Below are 17,616 nucleotides of genomic sequence, written 5' to 3'. Positions count from 1 at the left end.
ATATATTTGATCAAGGTTGATAAATTGACCAATAAGTTTATATAATCTGTTAGTATAGGATATGTATCTTTCATTCAAAGACAACACTTATAAATTTAAATGTTTTTTTATATATATTATCATCCAACCATTATATATATATATATATATATATATATAGTAAGATTATGCTAAATTTCCCGTAGTTAGAAAAAAAATAGTAAGATTATGAAGATTATTAAAAAGTCATGGGAAAATGTAGAGGAAAAATAAAAATTCTACTAAAATTAGTCATCCAGCTTCTCTAATAAAAATTAGTATCAACAAAATTCATACTTTATGCTATGATATGGTAACCTAAAAAATCGTGTTAAAAGTTATTTTTTTTTAATAATTGATAATGTAAAACACCTTATACCAATAATATATCAAAAACGAACTCAGCATTTATAACAACATAAAAATTAAAATAAATTACTTTTTTATACATAAAACTTGTTATTTAAGAGGATATATATGTGTGTATGTATTTTGCTAACATACATCAATTTTAATTGGAGTATACTAGCAACTTACATCATATTTTTTTTATATATGAAACAAAACTGAATTAATATTAATAGCATGATTATTTTTTCCAATGATTTTAAAATATTAAAATCAATGAATCCATCTCGTGAAGTACATCGCCGTTGTCGTCCTCTCTGCCGCCACCGTTGCCGTGCCAGAGATCATGGCCTCCGGCGGCATCTTGACCGGAGCAGTAACTTCTTATAAAGCGAGTGAGAGGCTCGCCTTTGAATGATTAATTGAATTCTTAGCTGCTAGTGTTCGCAAAAGGTTTGAAATTCGAAGGTTATTTCTATTCACTTAATGTTATTCAACTGTATTGATATATCTATGTGTATAGTTCAATTCTGTGCTGAATCGATGAATGCTTCTGTGTTGCTTTAATTTGCTGCTCGATGAAGGAACCGAATGATTATCTTGTGATGGCTTGGTACTGTTCTTGCGATTCTTTTTATGTTTAAAATCGAATAATGTTTGTTTCGCTTTTAGATTGCCGCACGTGTGTGTATTCGTATGTTACTATTACTACTTGCTGGCGTGAAATTCATGCTCTTTGTTTTAAGCTCGATAATTTTGTTCATAACCTCTTGTTGGTGACTACATAGTACATAGCATGGAATCAGTTTGAACTTTGAAGCAAAAGTTGAGGCAGGTTTTATGATTGTGAAAGTTGTTTTCTATTAGAGATGAAGTTAGTGATTAGTAGTGAGCCTATATAAACGCTTATGTAGTTATCTTGTAATTACCACTTCACTTTCAATCTAATAGCATTTCTCAGTCTCTCAGATTTTTTCATTTACTCTCCTCTGAAATCATGTTTACTAACATTTTCTTTTCATTTTGTTTCAAATTAGTGTCATATAATGGAATCTTATGTGTGTGTTTAATTGGATTGATTTTGATCTATTAAGTGTTAATTAGATGGTCCATTGGATTTGAAAATAATAGAGCATGGATTGCTATCCTTCCATTTACTTATCATTCAATCCGGTCCAAGTTTTTATTTTAATTTTAATTTTTTTTATTTTAACAAGTGAATGAATTGGATTGGATTTTACATGTATGGACCAGATGGATCCCGGATAAATAGATTATTTTGTCACCCCTACTAATTATGTTGCTCTGTTTATTGTGTATTCCGTAGTCCGGTGGCTTAACAGTGAATTGATTCATTTTATCTATCTTAAATTTGCAACAACTTCTTAAAAACTGAAAAGAAATAAATGAAACTGAAAACCATCTCAAACAGGGCCTTAGTTTTCCATAAGTAAGGAATTGGGTTCTTATATAATTTTGCTTGGCAAGATTACTCTATTATATATGCTTTACATGATAGGATGCTTTACAAGGTTCATTGTCTCCCCTAGTTTCTGCATAGGACACTGGAGGTGAGAATTTAACCTTCATATTTTGGGAGTTGAGAATATATGATGAAATTCAACCATTTCTTCTTAAAAATAACAATTGCTAAACTTGAAGGTTCTACTGTCAGTGAGTAATGCGATTTATATTTATTAAGGTTTTAGCTTGATTGATTAAATCTCTGTATTTTATTTTGTTGGATTTTTCATTTTTAAAAATGCCACACCAGTGATAAGTATTTCCAAACCCATGCTTGCAACTCTTGATGAATCTTGGCACGAACTTTCTAGGCAGCTTGTATTGCTTTGAACCAATATCCTGTTATTCATTTTCTTTACTATTATGTTCTTGGTCCTCATCGGAGGTTTTTGGTGTGATTTGGTAGGGATATGAACCACCATCAATTGATTCAGATCAATTGTCTCCCATGTTTTTAGGTTGTTTATTTTTTTTTCCTGCAGCCGGAAGCAATCATTGGCTGAGGCCTGAGAGGCTGGTGCAAACTCTAGAAATCATTTTTGCTGTTGCTAATAGCATGAATGCTACCTACTATACTAACTAATAATTTTTCTTTGTAGCAACACATCATCCCTGGAGCAAAGTGCTCATTCTACCTCTGTTAAGAATATTTTATAAAACTATGCTATACTTACCTGATATCAGAGAAATAACCCTCTTTAGATAATTTATATTTTATGTTCTTCATTGGTTTATAGTTGCAATGACTTCATTCGGTTTGTCCCTTTCCAATATTTCTCTCTAGTCTCTCCTCAACAATGTTGCATAAATATGTCTTTATTTCTCTAAACCTTATTTTTATACTTAAGTGATCTTATGATTTTTATTATTATTTTATTTTCGTTGGCCTTGTATATAGTCTCCAAACCCCTCATGTAAGTGTCCTTTTGACTTGAAGTGTGAAGAATTGTTTTGTCTTGTGTTGAAATCCAATTCATTTAGAAGAATGGGGGTGATAAGTGTTGAACTCATAACCACTTGGTCATCGAGCATTTGATAAGATTTCAAGGACCAACTCTCCAAAATGCTTAAGCTGTTAGGTGGAGTCTGTTTTATATATTTTAAGTCTTCAGGTGGACTCTGTTTTATATATTTTTTGCCTTAGCTGGTCAAGAAGCATCATGAGTGGAGGAATTGTGAAGGAGAAAGTACGGCAAAGGGAAGAACATTTTCGTTGAATGCAAATCACTCAGAAGCAACTAGTGATCACAAGCAGTTGGTAACTCATTTTTGTTCTCTTTTCTTAGTGCATGTTTGGATACCAAACAAAATCGATTCTATCCCCAAAAATCATGGTGAATAATTGAAAATGGAGAAGCAACAAAGTGTTGCTTTGCTGTGGACCATGGAAAAATAAGCGAGGTGCGAGCCTACCCAAACACACATTAATCTGTCACAATTCCTATTTGTTATGACCATGCTGCTAGTTTCTTTTCTTTTTTCAATGAATACGTTCCCATTCCCTAAGAACCATCCTATTTCTTTTACATCATAATCACAAATCACATGTTTCTATAAAGTTTAATATAGTTTGAAATTAATTTTATCAAAATCAACTCTAATTTTAAAATAGAAAGACCTTTAATTACTAGGACTGTCTGCTTTGGATGATGAGCAGCAACATAGTACTTTATTCGTTGTTCACTGTGCCGAGAATAAACTAAATTCGGCACTTAGAACATGCAACATGTAAAAGGCCAAGAAATTAACAGGAAAAGAAAAAAAAAAACTATCGGAGGAGTAACCATTGTTTGTTAATGTTGCTTTATCACCGCTTCAACGATTTATTAACAGAAGACCATCGACCTCCTATGATTCAGCTGCTCCTTAAATGCAAACCTTCAAAAAGAAAATCACATACGGGTGGGGCTCATGCAGCAACTTGGGATCTCAAGAATGAAGTAAACATCCATATCGGATTTCATGTGCTTTAGGACGTGATTTGTTCTCAATAGTTTATCTTCTGTTTTTTGTTTTGTACCAAATAAAAGGGCAACAACACAAAATAGGAAGGGAAACCAAGGGAAATGAAAAATGGGCCACGTTAGACAATCCATATAATTCGTGCATTTAGTATAAAAAAGTTTTCGTACCATCATTTCCCTAAAATAGAATTGTTTTATTTTCTTTTATTAATTTTAAAAATAATTACATGTTGGACGGTTCGTGCATTTCATACCTCTCCTATTCGTACCAAATATTATTATTATTTTTTATGTTGTCCTATAATTTTTAGGATGAATATTTTATCTTTTTATTTATTTTTTAACTTTTTAACGTAGTGGTTAACAAGACCCGGGAATAAAAATAACAGTCGTTACGAAGTTATCGGTGGTTGTGAAAAGAAAAGTTACACGATTGATACATCCAACCTAATGAGCCTCCTTCTTATCAAAGAAACAAAGTTAATTATCGAAAGGAAGCAACTTCCCACACTATTTCCTACGAAGACTTCATGAGATTCGAAAGGAAGCAACTTCCCACACTATTTCCTACGAAGACTTCATGACTATTGACTATGTTCACACTTGAGTGGTCAATTGGTCAATCTATCATTTCTATATATCTACTTCATACACACACACACACACAAGAAAAGAAAAACTTGCTTTGCTGTGTTACCAGAATCAGCATCACTGCAAGGATAATTCAATGGGATCTTCTTCCACCCTAACCTCAGGAAGGTTATGGTCCAACCATGTTTTCTTGAGTTTCAGGGGTGATGACACACGCAAAGGTTTCACTCACAATCTTTTTGCTTCACTAGAGAGAAGGGGGATCAAAGCATATAGGGATGATCATGATCTTGAGAGGGGGAAAGTGATATCAGTGGAACTCATCGAAGCCATTGAAGAGTCCATGTTTGCACTCATCATTCTCTCATCAAACTATGCCTCCTCAACATGGTGTTTGGATGAGCTCCAAAAGATTCTAGAGTGCAAGAAAGAAGTTTTTCCAATCTTCCTTGGTGTTGACCCCTCAGATGTTAGGCATCAGAGAGGAAGCTTTGCCAAGGCTTTCAGAGATCATGAAGAGAAATTCCGAGAAGAAAAAAAGAAGGTGGAAACATGGAGACATACCTTGAGAGAAGTTGCAAGTTACTCTGGATGGGACTCTAAGGATAAGTAAGTTCTCTCATCATTGACTTTGTTATTTTACTTTTTGTTTGTTAGCCCAAATGATATGTTATGCAAAGTTATCAAATTGGGGTTATTGTGAATCTCCAACTAATTTTTAAATCGTGAATCATATTTTGTATTGAATTATTAGATTCAAAAACATTGAAAAATTATTTAAATATATCGTATAAATAATATATAGTGTTCGATATAAAAAAATTTAAACTAGAAACAGACAAAACAACTTAAGCACAAGTTCTATAGAACAAAATTATTAGTTATATGGGAGTTTGTGAAGTCTTTTACTTTAGAAGAATGGAAACAAAGCAATTAAAGAGCTAAATACAGTACATATATTGAATGAGTGAGTGACAAATAAAGTAGTGTAATAATCAAATATGATAGGTTTAGAAATGTTCCTTCAAGTCCTTTTCATTGAACAATTTAAGCTTATATAACTTTTAATTTTGTCATTAGAATTGGAGAAATAAAACTAAAAGAAAAAAAGAAAAAAAGAAAAAAAATGATTTGTTGAACCGAATGATTTGTATCGATGGTATGAAATTGCACAGGTTCATTCATGTATCGTAAGACACAAATTCATATAAGATCCATCTCATAAGATGAATCGGTAGGTAGTTGAATTGAAAGATTTGAATTGTGAATTGTAAGAATCTGATAAGTATAATGTTTTCATCATTATATATATAAAATACAGAATGGATCATTTTTTTTTTCTATGATCTATTCAATCAACACCAGGACTACACCTCAAATTCCCCCGAAGCTCCATTTGATTGCAAAAGAAATACGCTTAAATGTAATTTGATCTTCCTATTTTCTTATTTTGCTCAATTCACAAGATCTCTCTATTTTAAAATAAATATATATGATCCCTTATTTTATAAATCCGTACTTCGGTCAAATTTTTAAATTTGTATGTTCTTTTATTTTGGTCCAATTTACCAATCATCTATATATATGTTGGTTGGTGATAATTCCATATTTTTCAATCATCGAAAAGTATTTTATTTGGTCATTTCATTGCAATCTTATGATGATAAATGTTTCTCCATCCAAAAAAAAAAAAAAATGCATACAGGAGATTAGATATAATACATCAAAGGCAACTATTTGATACACGTATCGGTATAAGACAAAGTTACAATAAGGATACATTCATTACACCAATTTTGAAGAGTTCGTGAAACAGAGATTTTTTTTTTGGTTTGTGTTGATGTGGTACATTGAAAATTAAACTTGAGAACTCTTGTGGAAAGGTTTGTTTATCATTTTACCCTGGGTTTGCAAAATATAACATGATAGATTGTTTTCTCTATCTGTTGTTATATTTGTTCTCACAAAAATACGAGTCTTCGTTTTGTCCTTCTCACTATACAGGCATGAAGCAGCACTGATTGAAACAATTGTTGGACACATACAGAAAAAAGTAATTCCTGGATTGCCATGTTGCACAGATAACCTTGTTGGGATTGATTCACGAATGAAGGAAATGTATTCACTAATGGGCATAAGGTTAAAAGATGTTCGCTTGATAGGAATATGGGGCAGGGGAGGCATAGGTAAGACAACCATTGCTAGAAAAGTCTATGAAGCAATCAAAGGGGATTTCGATGTTAGTTGCTTTCTTGAAAACATTAGAGAGGTGTCTAAGACAAATGGCTTAGTTCATATTCAAAAGGAACTTTCTAATCGTGATGTTAGTTGCTTTCTTGAAAAGCGTAAGACTTTAGTTCCCATAGTAGAGGACTTTTTAGGTGATCATTTAAGAATCGTTGATTTTGATAATCTTCATGATGGGAAAATGATAATAGCAAACTCTTTAAGCAACAAAAAGGTTCTTGTTGTTCTTGATGATGTAAGTGAGTTAAGCCAATTGGAGAATTTAGCTGGAAAGCAAGAATGGTTTGGTCCAGGAAGCAGAGTAATAATCACAACTAGAGATAAGCACCTGCTGAAGACACATGGAGTGCATCTAACTTGTAAGGCTAGAGCCTTAGCCCAAAATGAAGCCCTTCAGCTCATTTGTTTGAAAGCATTTAAACGAGATCAACCTAAAAAAGGGTATTTGAATTTGTGCAAAGAAATGATTGAATATGCAAGAGGCCTTCCATTGGCACTTGAGGTGTTGGGTTCCCATCTTCATGGAAGAAACGTTGAGGTTTGGCATAGTGCTTTAGAACAAATAAGAAGTTTTCCGCACTCCAAAATCCAAGATAAACTGAAAATAAGTTATGACAGTTTACAACCTCCATATCAGAAAATGTTTCTAGATATTGCCTGTTTCTTCAAAGGGATGGACATAGATGAAGTAAAAAATATCTTAAGAAATTGTGGAGATTATCCCGAAATTGGAATTGACATTTTGATTGAAAGATGTTTGGTAACTCTGGATAGGGTGAAGAATAAGTTGGGGATGCATGATTTGCTACAAGAAATGGGTAGGAATATTGTATTTGAAGAATCTCCAAATGATCCTGGCAAACGCAGTAGATTGTGGTCTGAAAAAGACATTGACTATGTATTGACAAAAAACAAGGTAGGTACCAATTTTTCTAGTAGTACTGGATACTTGAATGATGCTTGCAATATTTTTCATCTTTAAGTTTGTGTTTGATCTCATTCTACAAAATAACTTGTCATCCTGTTTTTCTAGGGAACTGATAAAATCCAAGGCATGGTTCTGAACTTAGTTCAACCATATGATTCTGAAGTGCTCTGGAACACAGGAGCCTTCTCCAAGATGGGTCAGTTAAGGTTACTAAAGTTATGTGATATGCAGCTACCCCTTGGCCTTAACTGCCTTCCTAGTGCACTACAGGTTCTTCATTGGAGAGGATGCCCTTTGAAAGCCCTTCCACTTTGGCATGGGACAAAGGTAAACACCATTTATCTAGAGCTCTTTCTAAATTTTTTTGTCATCACCGTAGTAACTCAGAAAGCTAATATAGTTTTTGTTTCCACAATATTAATTTTGAACAGCTTCTGGAAAAGCTGAAGTGCATTGATTTGAGTTTTTCAAAGAACCTAAAGCAGTCCCCAGACTTTGATGCAGCTCCAAATCTTGAATCATTGGTTCTTGAAGGATGCACAAGTTTAACTGAGGTTCATCCATCCCTTGTATGCCATAAGAAGCTTGCTATGATGAATTTAGAAGACTGCAAAAGGCTCAAAACTCTACCAAGTAACATGGAGATGAGTTCCCTGAAATATTTAAATCTTTCTGGTTGTTCTGAATTTAAATATCTTCCAGAGTTTGGGGAAAGCATGGAACAATTGTCATTGCTTATTTTAAAGGAAACTCCTATAACAAAACTACCCTCATCACTTGGATGTCTAGTTGGCCTTGCTCATTTGAATTTGAAGAATTGCAAGAATCTTGTTTGCCTTCCAGATACCTTTCATAAATTGAAATCCCTCAAATTTTTGGATGTTCGTGGCTGCTCAAAATTATGTAGCTTGCCAGATGGTTTAGAGGAAATGAAGTGCTTGGAGCAAATTTGTTTAAGTGCAGATGATAGTGTAGAGCTACCTTCATCTGCCTTTAATCTGGAAAACCTCCAGATTACTTTTGAAGTAAGATCCTCCTTTTGCATTTAGTTACCACCTTCTAAACTGAATCTACCTTCTCTTAAGAGAATAAATTTAAGTTACTGCAATCTTTCTAAAGAGTCAATCCCAGACGAGTTTTGTCACTTATCTCACTGGCAGCAATTCTGTTATCCTGCCTAGTTGCATTTCCAAAATCACAAAGCTTGAACTCCTTATCCTAAACTTCTGCAAAAAGCTTCAAAGGTTGCCAGAGCTTCCTTCAAGCATGCAACGATTGGATGCAAGCAATTGCACTTCATTGGAAACTTCCAAATTCAATCCATCTAAGCCGTGCAGTCTCTTTGCATCACCTACAAAATGACATTTACTAGGAAAATTGGAGGCCTTCTTGAGGTTTGTACCCTTGTTTTCCCCACACTCTCAAGATTGTCTGTGTATAACAATCATCTATTTTTGTTGCTCATTCAACATTACATTATGTGTGTATTGTTACAACATACAGGAACTCCGTCTTCCCAAAGCAAGATTTGACATGGAGTGAAATTCCATCATGGTCTGTCCCTCCAAAATATGTAGTCCCACCTGAGATGCACCAACATGAAGTTGAATGCTGCTTGTTTAGACCTAATGGTAAGGTGCTTATCAGCTCCAGGATTTTACCTACCATGGAGCCATGTATATATATATATATATATTCTCTATTTGCCCTTTGATAAATCGTGTGACATAATTTATGAAGACGGTGATTGCAGTGAAATTAAATTTATATTAAAAAGGTATTGTTGCTATTCAGTATTCATTGGAAATAGTGAGGTGTGGGTGTCGTTTGGTATGTAAGCAAGTTGCTGAAGATATTTATTGAAATAGTGTCTAGGTTTTATCCTTGTACTTGTAGTTTTGGATACAGTTGGTGCTTGAAACTATGTATGTCTTGGTATTCCAACACTAGTATCATTTGTTGTAGGGAAGTCTGTTTATTGATTAGTCTGATATTATTTAATTTTAGTTGTGACATCTGTGAACTATTTTCCTCTATAACAAAATCTGCCCAGGTTGAACACAAACTTGTCGGACAGAATGTGCTTGTATGTTGGCTGTGGTGATCAACATAAATATTGGTTTTAAAGAAGGGAGCTTTCTTTCTTGTTGCAACTGCTTTCTTGAAAGTCACTTTACACTACACTGGTGATTCTCAAATTTGAATTATTTTTACTTTATGATTAATTATATTGTTTTCCCTCTTTCCTTTGCATTTTACTCTACTTTTAATGTAAAACATGAGGGATAAATCTTGCAATAGTAGCATAAATTTAGTGCTTTCTTGTAACCAGTAATTGTAAATGATTTGATGCATCACAGTAGTGAAATTATGACTATTTTCATTAGAACTTAGTAATTCAAAATGTTACTTCTTCATATTTCGTTTATTGTATATTAAGCATTATAGATTACCAACTTGTAGAAATAAAGCCAGCAGTTTAAACTAAGCTGAAAGGAACTGGATAACGCCACTCAGGATCTGCAGTTTAAGATGCAACACTTGTTTAAACAAGATTAACCTACCCTTCATGCGAAAGCTCTGAGGATCTTCACATAAGATGCAGTAACTCTAACCTGTTTGAAGGACAGAGTGAGGAAATTCCATGCACTTTACTTAAGACAGAAAATGCACAGGATGCTACTAATGCCACAAGTTCATTGCTTTGAATTTTCTAATCCATGAACATAGAAAGATGGATCCCAGGTGTGGTTTGCAACTCCAATTTCCATGTCAGTCCTCTTTGAAGAGCTGATATAAACTCTGCTAGTGGAATTATCTTGCTTAGATTCCTCAAAGAATGAGAATACCCAAATATTTAGAACACAGTAGACCTTAAAAAGATTGGTTTGACAAATGGACACCACAATAAACAGACTTCTCATGCTTATACCAATTCATACCAACTTAAATCAAAGCTCGGAATACGAACATTAACTTTCTTATGATGAAACAAAATTCCAATCACGAAACAAGTCATCATCAATTTATTTATTTTTCTAAGTGCCACTTGGAAAGGAACATATTAGTTTCACACTTTCTCTACTATATATTTTTGTTTATTCTTTTGGTCAGTCTCTGTTTTTTCTTGGATATTTCCTGCAGAAAACGGATCCAACAAGAAACAATTTTGTTACCCTACCAAGTTGCATTTCAAAACTCACAAAGCTTGAACTTCTTATCCTAAACTTATGCAAAAAGCTTCAAAGGTTGCCCGAGCTTCCTTCAAGCATGCAACAATTGGACGCAAGCAATTGCACTTCACTGGAAACTTCCAAATTCAATCCATCCAAGCCACGCAGTCTCTTTGCATCACCTGCAAAATTGCATTTTCCGAGAGAATTGAAAGGGCATTTACCGAGAGAATTGATAGGCCTTTTTGAGGTTTGTACTCTGGTTTTCCCCCACATTCTAAATTTGTGTCTATGTGTGTGTGTAACATAATCATCCATTCTTATTGCTTATTCAACATTGCATTTGGTGTGTTAGAACATGCAGGAACTCTGTCTTCCCAAAACAAGATTTGGCATGTTTATCACAGGGAGTGAAATTCCATCATGGTTTGTCCCTCGAAAAAGTGTTTCATTTGCAAAAATAGCAGTCCCTCATAATTGCCCTGTAAATGAATGGGTGGGATTTGCTCTGTGTTTCCTATTAGTAAGTTATGCTGTTCCACCTGAGGCATGCCGTCATGAAGTTGATTGCTACTTGTTTGGACCTAATGGTAAGAAGATTATCAGCTCCCGGAACTTGCTTCCCATGGAGCCATGTTGCCCTCACCTTTATAGTCTCTATTTGTCCATTGATAAATACCGTGACATGATTTATGAGGGTGGTGATGGCAGTGAAGTTGAATTTGTACAGAAAAGTTATTGTTGCCAATCATTGGGAATAGTGAGGTGTGGGTGTCGTTTGGTATGTAAGCAAGATGTTCAAGATATTTATGGAAATAATTTCTAGGCTTTAACCTGATAGTTGTAGTTTCTAACACAGTTGGTGCTTGAAAATATATCATTTCTTCTAGTGAAGTGATCAGAGTGGCCAGTGAGAAGGTGTGAATTATCCCAAAACTTGTCATGTAATTACGATTGTCTTGTTATTTGTATAGAAACTTCTCATTCTCCATACTTGTGGTTTGAACTCAACTTTTGCATGTTTTGTTGAGATGATCCATGCTAATGAGAATCAAGATATTAAGGTAAACTCCTCTTTTTATATCTTTACTTATATGAAGACCTAAAGTTAGTTTGTTGGCTACTAAACCAGCTCCCACTTTAGCAATGATCCTTAATTCCTTGTACTAATGTACTAACATGAAGTTGAATGCTCTACTTGTTTGGACCTCATGGTAAGGTGTTCATCAGTTCCAGGATTTGACCTACCATGGAGCCATGCTACCCTCACCTTTATATTCTCTATTTGCCCTTTGATAAATTGCGTGACATAATTTATGAAGTGATTGCAGGGAAATTGAATTTGTATTGAATAGATATTATTGTTATTCATTGGAAATAGTGAGGTTCACTAACAACTAACATTTACCGGTAAAATAAATTGTATAGAAACTTCTCATCCTCCATATTTGTAGTTTGAACTCAACTTTTGCATGTTTTATTGAGATGATCCATGCTAATGTGAATCAAGATATTAAAGTAAACTCCTCTTTTTATATTCTTATTTATATTAAGACCTAATTATTGTTGACAAACCAACTTTCACTCATTTAAATAAAAGCAACAAAACTAGTAACTAGTAAGTCCATCAAGGCTGACTGAGCCTAAGACTACTAGGTTCTTCCAGAGGTTGATATTATTAACATTTTGCACCCTTTACAACAATGAGTAAAAATCACCAGCTAAAGCTAATGGACTCAAAATGCAGATTGTCAGCTAAACCGGATGAGCAAATGGCTGCAACCTCCTGCTGCATTTTTTTGGGTCCCGAAGCAAGAACTCCCACACTTGACTCTTTGTGTTCAAGTAACATTCCTGTAAAAAGTGGGGAAAAAATTGGGTGATTTCAATCTAATTGTAGGTCTCTAAGTCATAATAAAAGAAATTGGAGGTGACTTACTTCTTAGGTCAGGTCTTACACCATAATGCACATTGGTAGCATGAATAAGGGACTGATATGGAAGGCTTTCCAATTCTCTATCTGCATTGCAAACCATGGAGTTTGGTGACGCTGTCGGTGTTGACCCTTCCAAGTTCTGAACCTGTTTTGCTTCTTTAGCATTATGTTTCTTGTTCCAAAGAAAAACTGCACTAGCAGCACTTGCTATGGACACACATATTACTAGCATGTTAAGGAACGCATTCAAAGGGAATGAGAATATTTTATTTGAGTTATGATCAATTGGGAAAATGTAGTAACGGGTAATGATCCCTATCAAGATAAGGAAAATGATGAAAGAGGATGATATTATAGCACCAAGCCAGAGCCAACTGTTTGGACCTAATATAGCATGTACTGGAGTATCAGATGGATTTGGCTTGAACCATATGGTTTGAGGGTGAATTGGGCAATCTGCTTTAAGCTCCTTGTCTCTTGTGATGTAGGCCTCAATTTGTAATTCCATATTAGAAATGTCAGATGGGGTGCCAGATATTGGGAGGATCATATCTAGCATTGACAGAGATGAAGAGTTCTTGAAGGCACAAATTAGGACAACTTTTGGAGTTTTGCATTTGAATGTAGTGTTCAGATATATTAGTTCCCGAATGATGGAGATAAAAGGTGTGATGCCACTTCCTCCACTCACCATCACAAGAGTATCATGTCTGGTAAAGAGAAAAAAAAATTGTTACTAAGAACTCATCTTTAATAAAACATAAGGTTTGAAGTTGTGTTTTTTTTCAAAGATGCAAACCTTAGATAATTGGTTGAAGCAGGTCCATAAGGACCTTCAACAGATACAGCAAGGCGATCTATTGTGGAAGGAGTTGAAAGCATCTGATAGAGCTTCTTGGTCCAAGTTCCTTCACCTTTAACAACAACACTTAACTTGTCTCTCTCCAAATTACTATTAGAAGTAACAGTAAATGGATGCCATTGCAACTTAGATATGCTTGGTACATTTATGAACATCACACTTGTGGGGTTATAGGTTAATCCTGCAAGAAAACATATCACATTAGCTCTTAAAAACGTCTCAATAAAAAAGTCATTTCTCAAGAAGTAACTATAGAGGTAACTTTAAGATAATGAGCATGGATAGCCATGTTAGTTACCATGGCCCTTAGAGAAGTTGAGTTCTACAGCTTCACATGGCAAAACCCGAGCAGAAACCAAACGAACTTGGCGCCTCGATTGCAGAAACCGCAAGTAACGATCAACCACAAAGAGGTAGAAACCAGGGAGCATAATGCAAGCATAGGAAACGCCAACATGAAAGATGAAGAAGACTATGAAGAGGATGTAGAGGTGATGAGTGTAATAGAACAGCTCAAAGACTTTTCTCCTTATACGGGGAATAGTTGTAATCCATAGGAACAAACCAGAAAGCAGAGATATCTCTCCAGCCACAATTGATATATCATTCTTTTTCCATTCCAGCATCTGCAATGAAATAAAGCCATAGTAGTCCCATGAGCTTAATATATACAATACTATAAACAAACAATAACATAAAAGATTGCATGTCCTGAAATCAATAAATTTTTTATGTTCTTAACTAACCATAGAAATATGATCAGTAACTGCCCATAGGATGATGTAGCAAATGCCATGAGAAGTGAAGAGTAACATGGCTATGTGTCCAAGCCAAATATGGTACTTGATGCAACTCTCCGAGGTGAGGCCAAGCAGTGGCAGCACGCATGAGCCACGAGCCACAGGAAAAAACATGAATGCCAAACATATGTTTCCAACCACACCCAACCTTAGTGCTACACTATCTAGCTTCTCTTCCCACCTGCACCACCAACATGTATCACAATCAACTATAACAATCAAAATCCTCAACTTACTTATTATTGGATCTATGTACTAAAATGATTGGAATAATACTTAAGTGTTTAATTTATACGCATTTTTATACGATTAATTAATCAAAAATCATGCTAGATATAACTTCTATCATACATAATATACATAATAATTTGTGATTGAAAGACATGAGAGTGTAAAAATATTTTCCATGCATATGACATTGTAAAAACCTTTTTACAGTTTCAATGCATGCACTACTTATCCTACTATTAGTATTTATAAAAATAGAGTAAATAATTTATACACTAACAATATAAAAAAATTTATCCTAACATCTAATGATACATCATTAGTCATTATTCATGATAAGCAGTTTAATTTTTATAGTAATTACTTTAAAAATTGTACTTATAATAATTTTTTAAAAAATTATACTTGTAATAATTTCAGATTAGTTAACAGAGTCAAACTTTAGGCATAGAAATTAAACTCTAATAATAATGATAATAAAACGTTACATTTTCTCGCCATCCTTTGCTGCTAATTGCGGGGTGATTGTTGCAAAGCTGTTGTGTACAGAAGTTGCAAAGACCCAAATTAGGAGTAGAATGAACATAAACAAGAATGCTAGCTCTGTGCCAGAAACAATGCCAAGAGGGCCTTTTATAAGCACTGGACGCTTCCATATGGTTGCCTTAAATTTCTTTGCATTGCAGCTGAAAATACATGGGATAAGCCAATTATTAGAACTAGAATTCTTTTCAGAAGAGTTTAAATAAAGACTTCGTCCCCACCTTGACATCATATTCTTCTAGAGTTGAAAATTTTAACATTTTGATATTTTTTTTAGATAAACTTGTGAATAAGCAATTATAAGATTAAAAAGAAGGTGAAAAATGAATTATTTTTTTTTTCATTAGCTAAAATTAACTTATGTATAAGTTAAAATTATTTTTTGGATATACTAAATGAAAGAGTTTTTATAAGCTAGTTAATTTATATATGTTAATTTTAACGTATGTGATAAAAAGCATAATTTATTTTATTTTATTTTTTCTTTTCTTTTCTTGTAAGTATTTGTAAAAAGTTATTCAAAACAGACCTTAATCTTTTACACAAGAAAAATATTGTCCATGTTATTTGTCACAACTATGAGGATAATATTACTTTTTCATATATTTACCATCTTTACTGAAATTTAAATTTAGTTGTGCAAGTGTTTTTTATGCTTTGTTTTACCTGGAACTTTTGACATTTAATACAAAAATTTATATGTAAATTAGTGAGATAAAACTTCAATTCCGATTAAAGAATAATACAAAAATATAGAAAATTTAATATTATAAAATCCCAATTAGTTTGATAAAATTAATATTAATATAACATTGACAAATGGTAAAAACACATCCGTAAGCATTTTTTTTAGTAGAGATCATACAAAGCGTTGAATTATCCTGAAAAACAAAAAACAAAGTGTAGATTTTTTTATATAGGGATCAGAATAAAAAGTAGTGTTAGGTAAAAAAGCCAAAATATTTAACATTTTTATTAATCTTACAAAGAAGTCATGCAGCGAAGATTATAACCAAAGTAAGTAGTGAAAAATAATGGCACCTCTCTGTGTTGGAATCATTTACTTTTTTGCCTATGTGAAGGTAGACACATCCCAAAGTAGCAATGAGTAAGATTGGGAAAGTGTACAACAGAAGATAAGCACCTGCAATAAGAAGATCATAGGGGTGTATATTAGCAATAAATAATTAAACCAATGCAAAAACTGAAAGTAATAAATGAATAAAAAAAATGATTGCAATAAATGAATAAAATTAATAACACCTTTTGAACCAAAATAAGTTGTATTATTAGTTTTTGCTTTGTATCGAGGCAGCCATGCTTGTCTAAAAGTATTTGTGGGTGACATTATCCAAATGAAAATCCAACCAAGAAACAATACCAGCACTAACAGCCTTATTGAAAATTGAACCCTCCCATATTTTTCTTGAGAAGGTGAAGTTTTCACCCCGGTTTCTTGAGCCATCTTGTTTTTTGGTTGGCACAATGTGGCAAGTTTGTGTGAAGAAAAGAGAAGATTGCAGTGAGGAGAATCTCAGTGGAATGTACCTATTTATAGTTGAAGAAATGTAATTCTTGTTATTGGACAATAAATTAATTATACAGATATAAATGATTAGGCATGGGACACCACCACAAGGATAAAAACAAAAATGCATGCTTCATGTCCCTCCCCTAGGAATGTAGAAATTAGTAGTATATTTTTTTCATCATAGTTTGTGGGCCCAAATTAAGTGGGTCACATAGAGTTGACATGAATCAAAAGGTCAACAACCATTTCAGTGTTGTGAATAATGCCGAATGAGAGAAGCAAATAAGCACAACTTGAACCCCCTCCTCACTCCACTAGACACAAATAAATAAATAAATAAATAAAGCTTTGATTTTTTTTATTTTTTTTGGGTACATACAAATATTTAGAATATGAGAAGACACAGCAAGGCTAAAAAAGACGACCTTCAATTTTAACTAATATTTATAGTGAAATTTGTGTATGGAAAAATCTAAAAATTAAATTCAAGTCCCAACTAGTTAGAACTAACGGATGTATCAGCTTCTGTTTGCATAAAGCTTTGATATATGATTGTATTTGTCTATATATACTTTGATCATATCAATGATTTTTGAGGTTAATAAGGATTATATTTTTCATAGCATGTATGCGATGCTCGTGCCTGTTTGAAACCATGTTTGGGTCAGTGCCTTTCTGAAGCATGTGGAAATGTGCTGCTGAGTAAAGAATACATTATGATTAATAGTTTTGCTTATATAATATTTTCTTTTAATTTACTCAGTTATTGTCTCTAAAAAAATAAGATGTCATTAACTAAGCGGTGAAATCTTTTTATATTAATAAAATCTTTTTCTGTATATAACATGTTATATTATAAAGTATATATATTCATATCATATTTATATTAATATTAATATTTAAAATTATTTTATTTTCTATAA

At 33.4% G+C, this 17,616-nt stretch overlaps 1 protein-coding gene and 1 pseudogene across 1 annotated transcript; one reads left to right on the top strand and one right to left on the bottom strand.

The window, feature by feature from the left end:
* Positions 1-609: 609 nt before the first annotated feature.
* LOC114418410 lies at positions 610-11,862 on the top strand (annotated as a pseudogene).
* Positions 11,863-12,306: 444 nt separating this feature from the next.
* Positions 12,307-16,705, bottom strand: LOC114418409 (ferric reduction oxidase 2-like). Its single transcript, XM_028383726.1, has 8 exons — positions 16,426-16,705; positions 16,204-16,306; positions 15,108-15,305; positions 14,338-14,572; positions 13,890-14,217; positions 13,529-13,772; positions 12,733-13,439; positions 12,307-12,647 (listed from the first exon to the last, which is right to left on the bottom strand). Exons 1-8 carry the CDS (start codon positions 16,625-16,627, stop codon positions 12,508-12,510), a joined length of 2,157 nt encoding a protein of 718 aa, XP_028239527.1. The 5' UTR covers positions 16,628-16,705; the 3' UTR covers positions 12,307-12,507.
* Positions 16,706-17,616: the final 911 nt, after the last annotated feature.

The sequence above is a fragment of the Glycine soja genome, chromosome 7 (assembly GCF_004193775.1).
Source record: "Glycine soja cultivar W05 chromosome 7, ASM419377v2, whole genome shotgun sequence".
Classification (NCBI taxonomy): Eukaryota; Viridiplantae; Streptophyta; class Magnoliopsida; order Fabales; family Fabaceae; genus Glycine; species Glycine soja.
The sequence above is the reverse complement of the archived record's forward strand: the minus strand, read 5'-3'. Positions and strand labels throughout refer to the sequence as shown.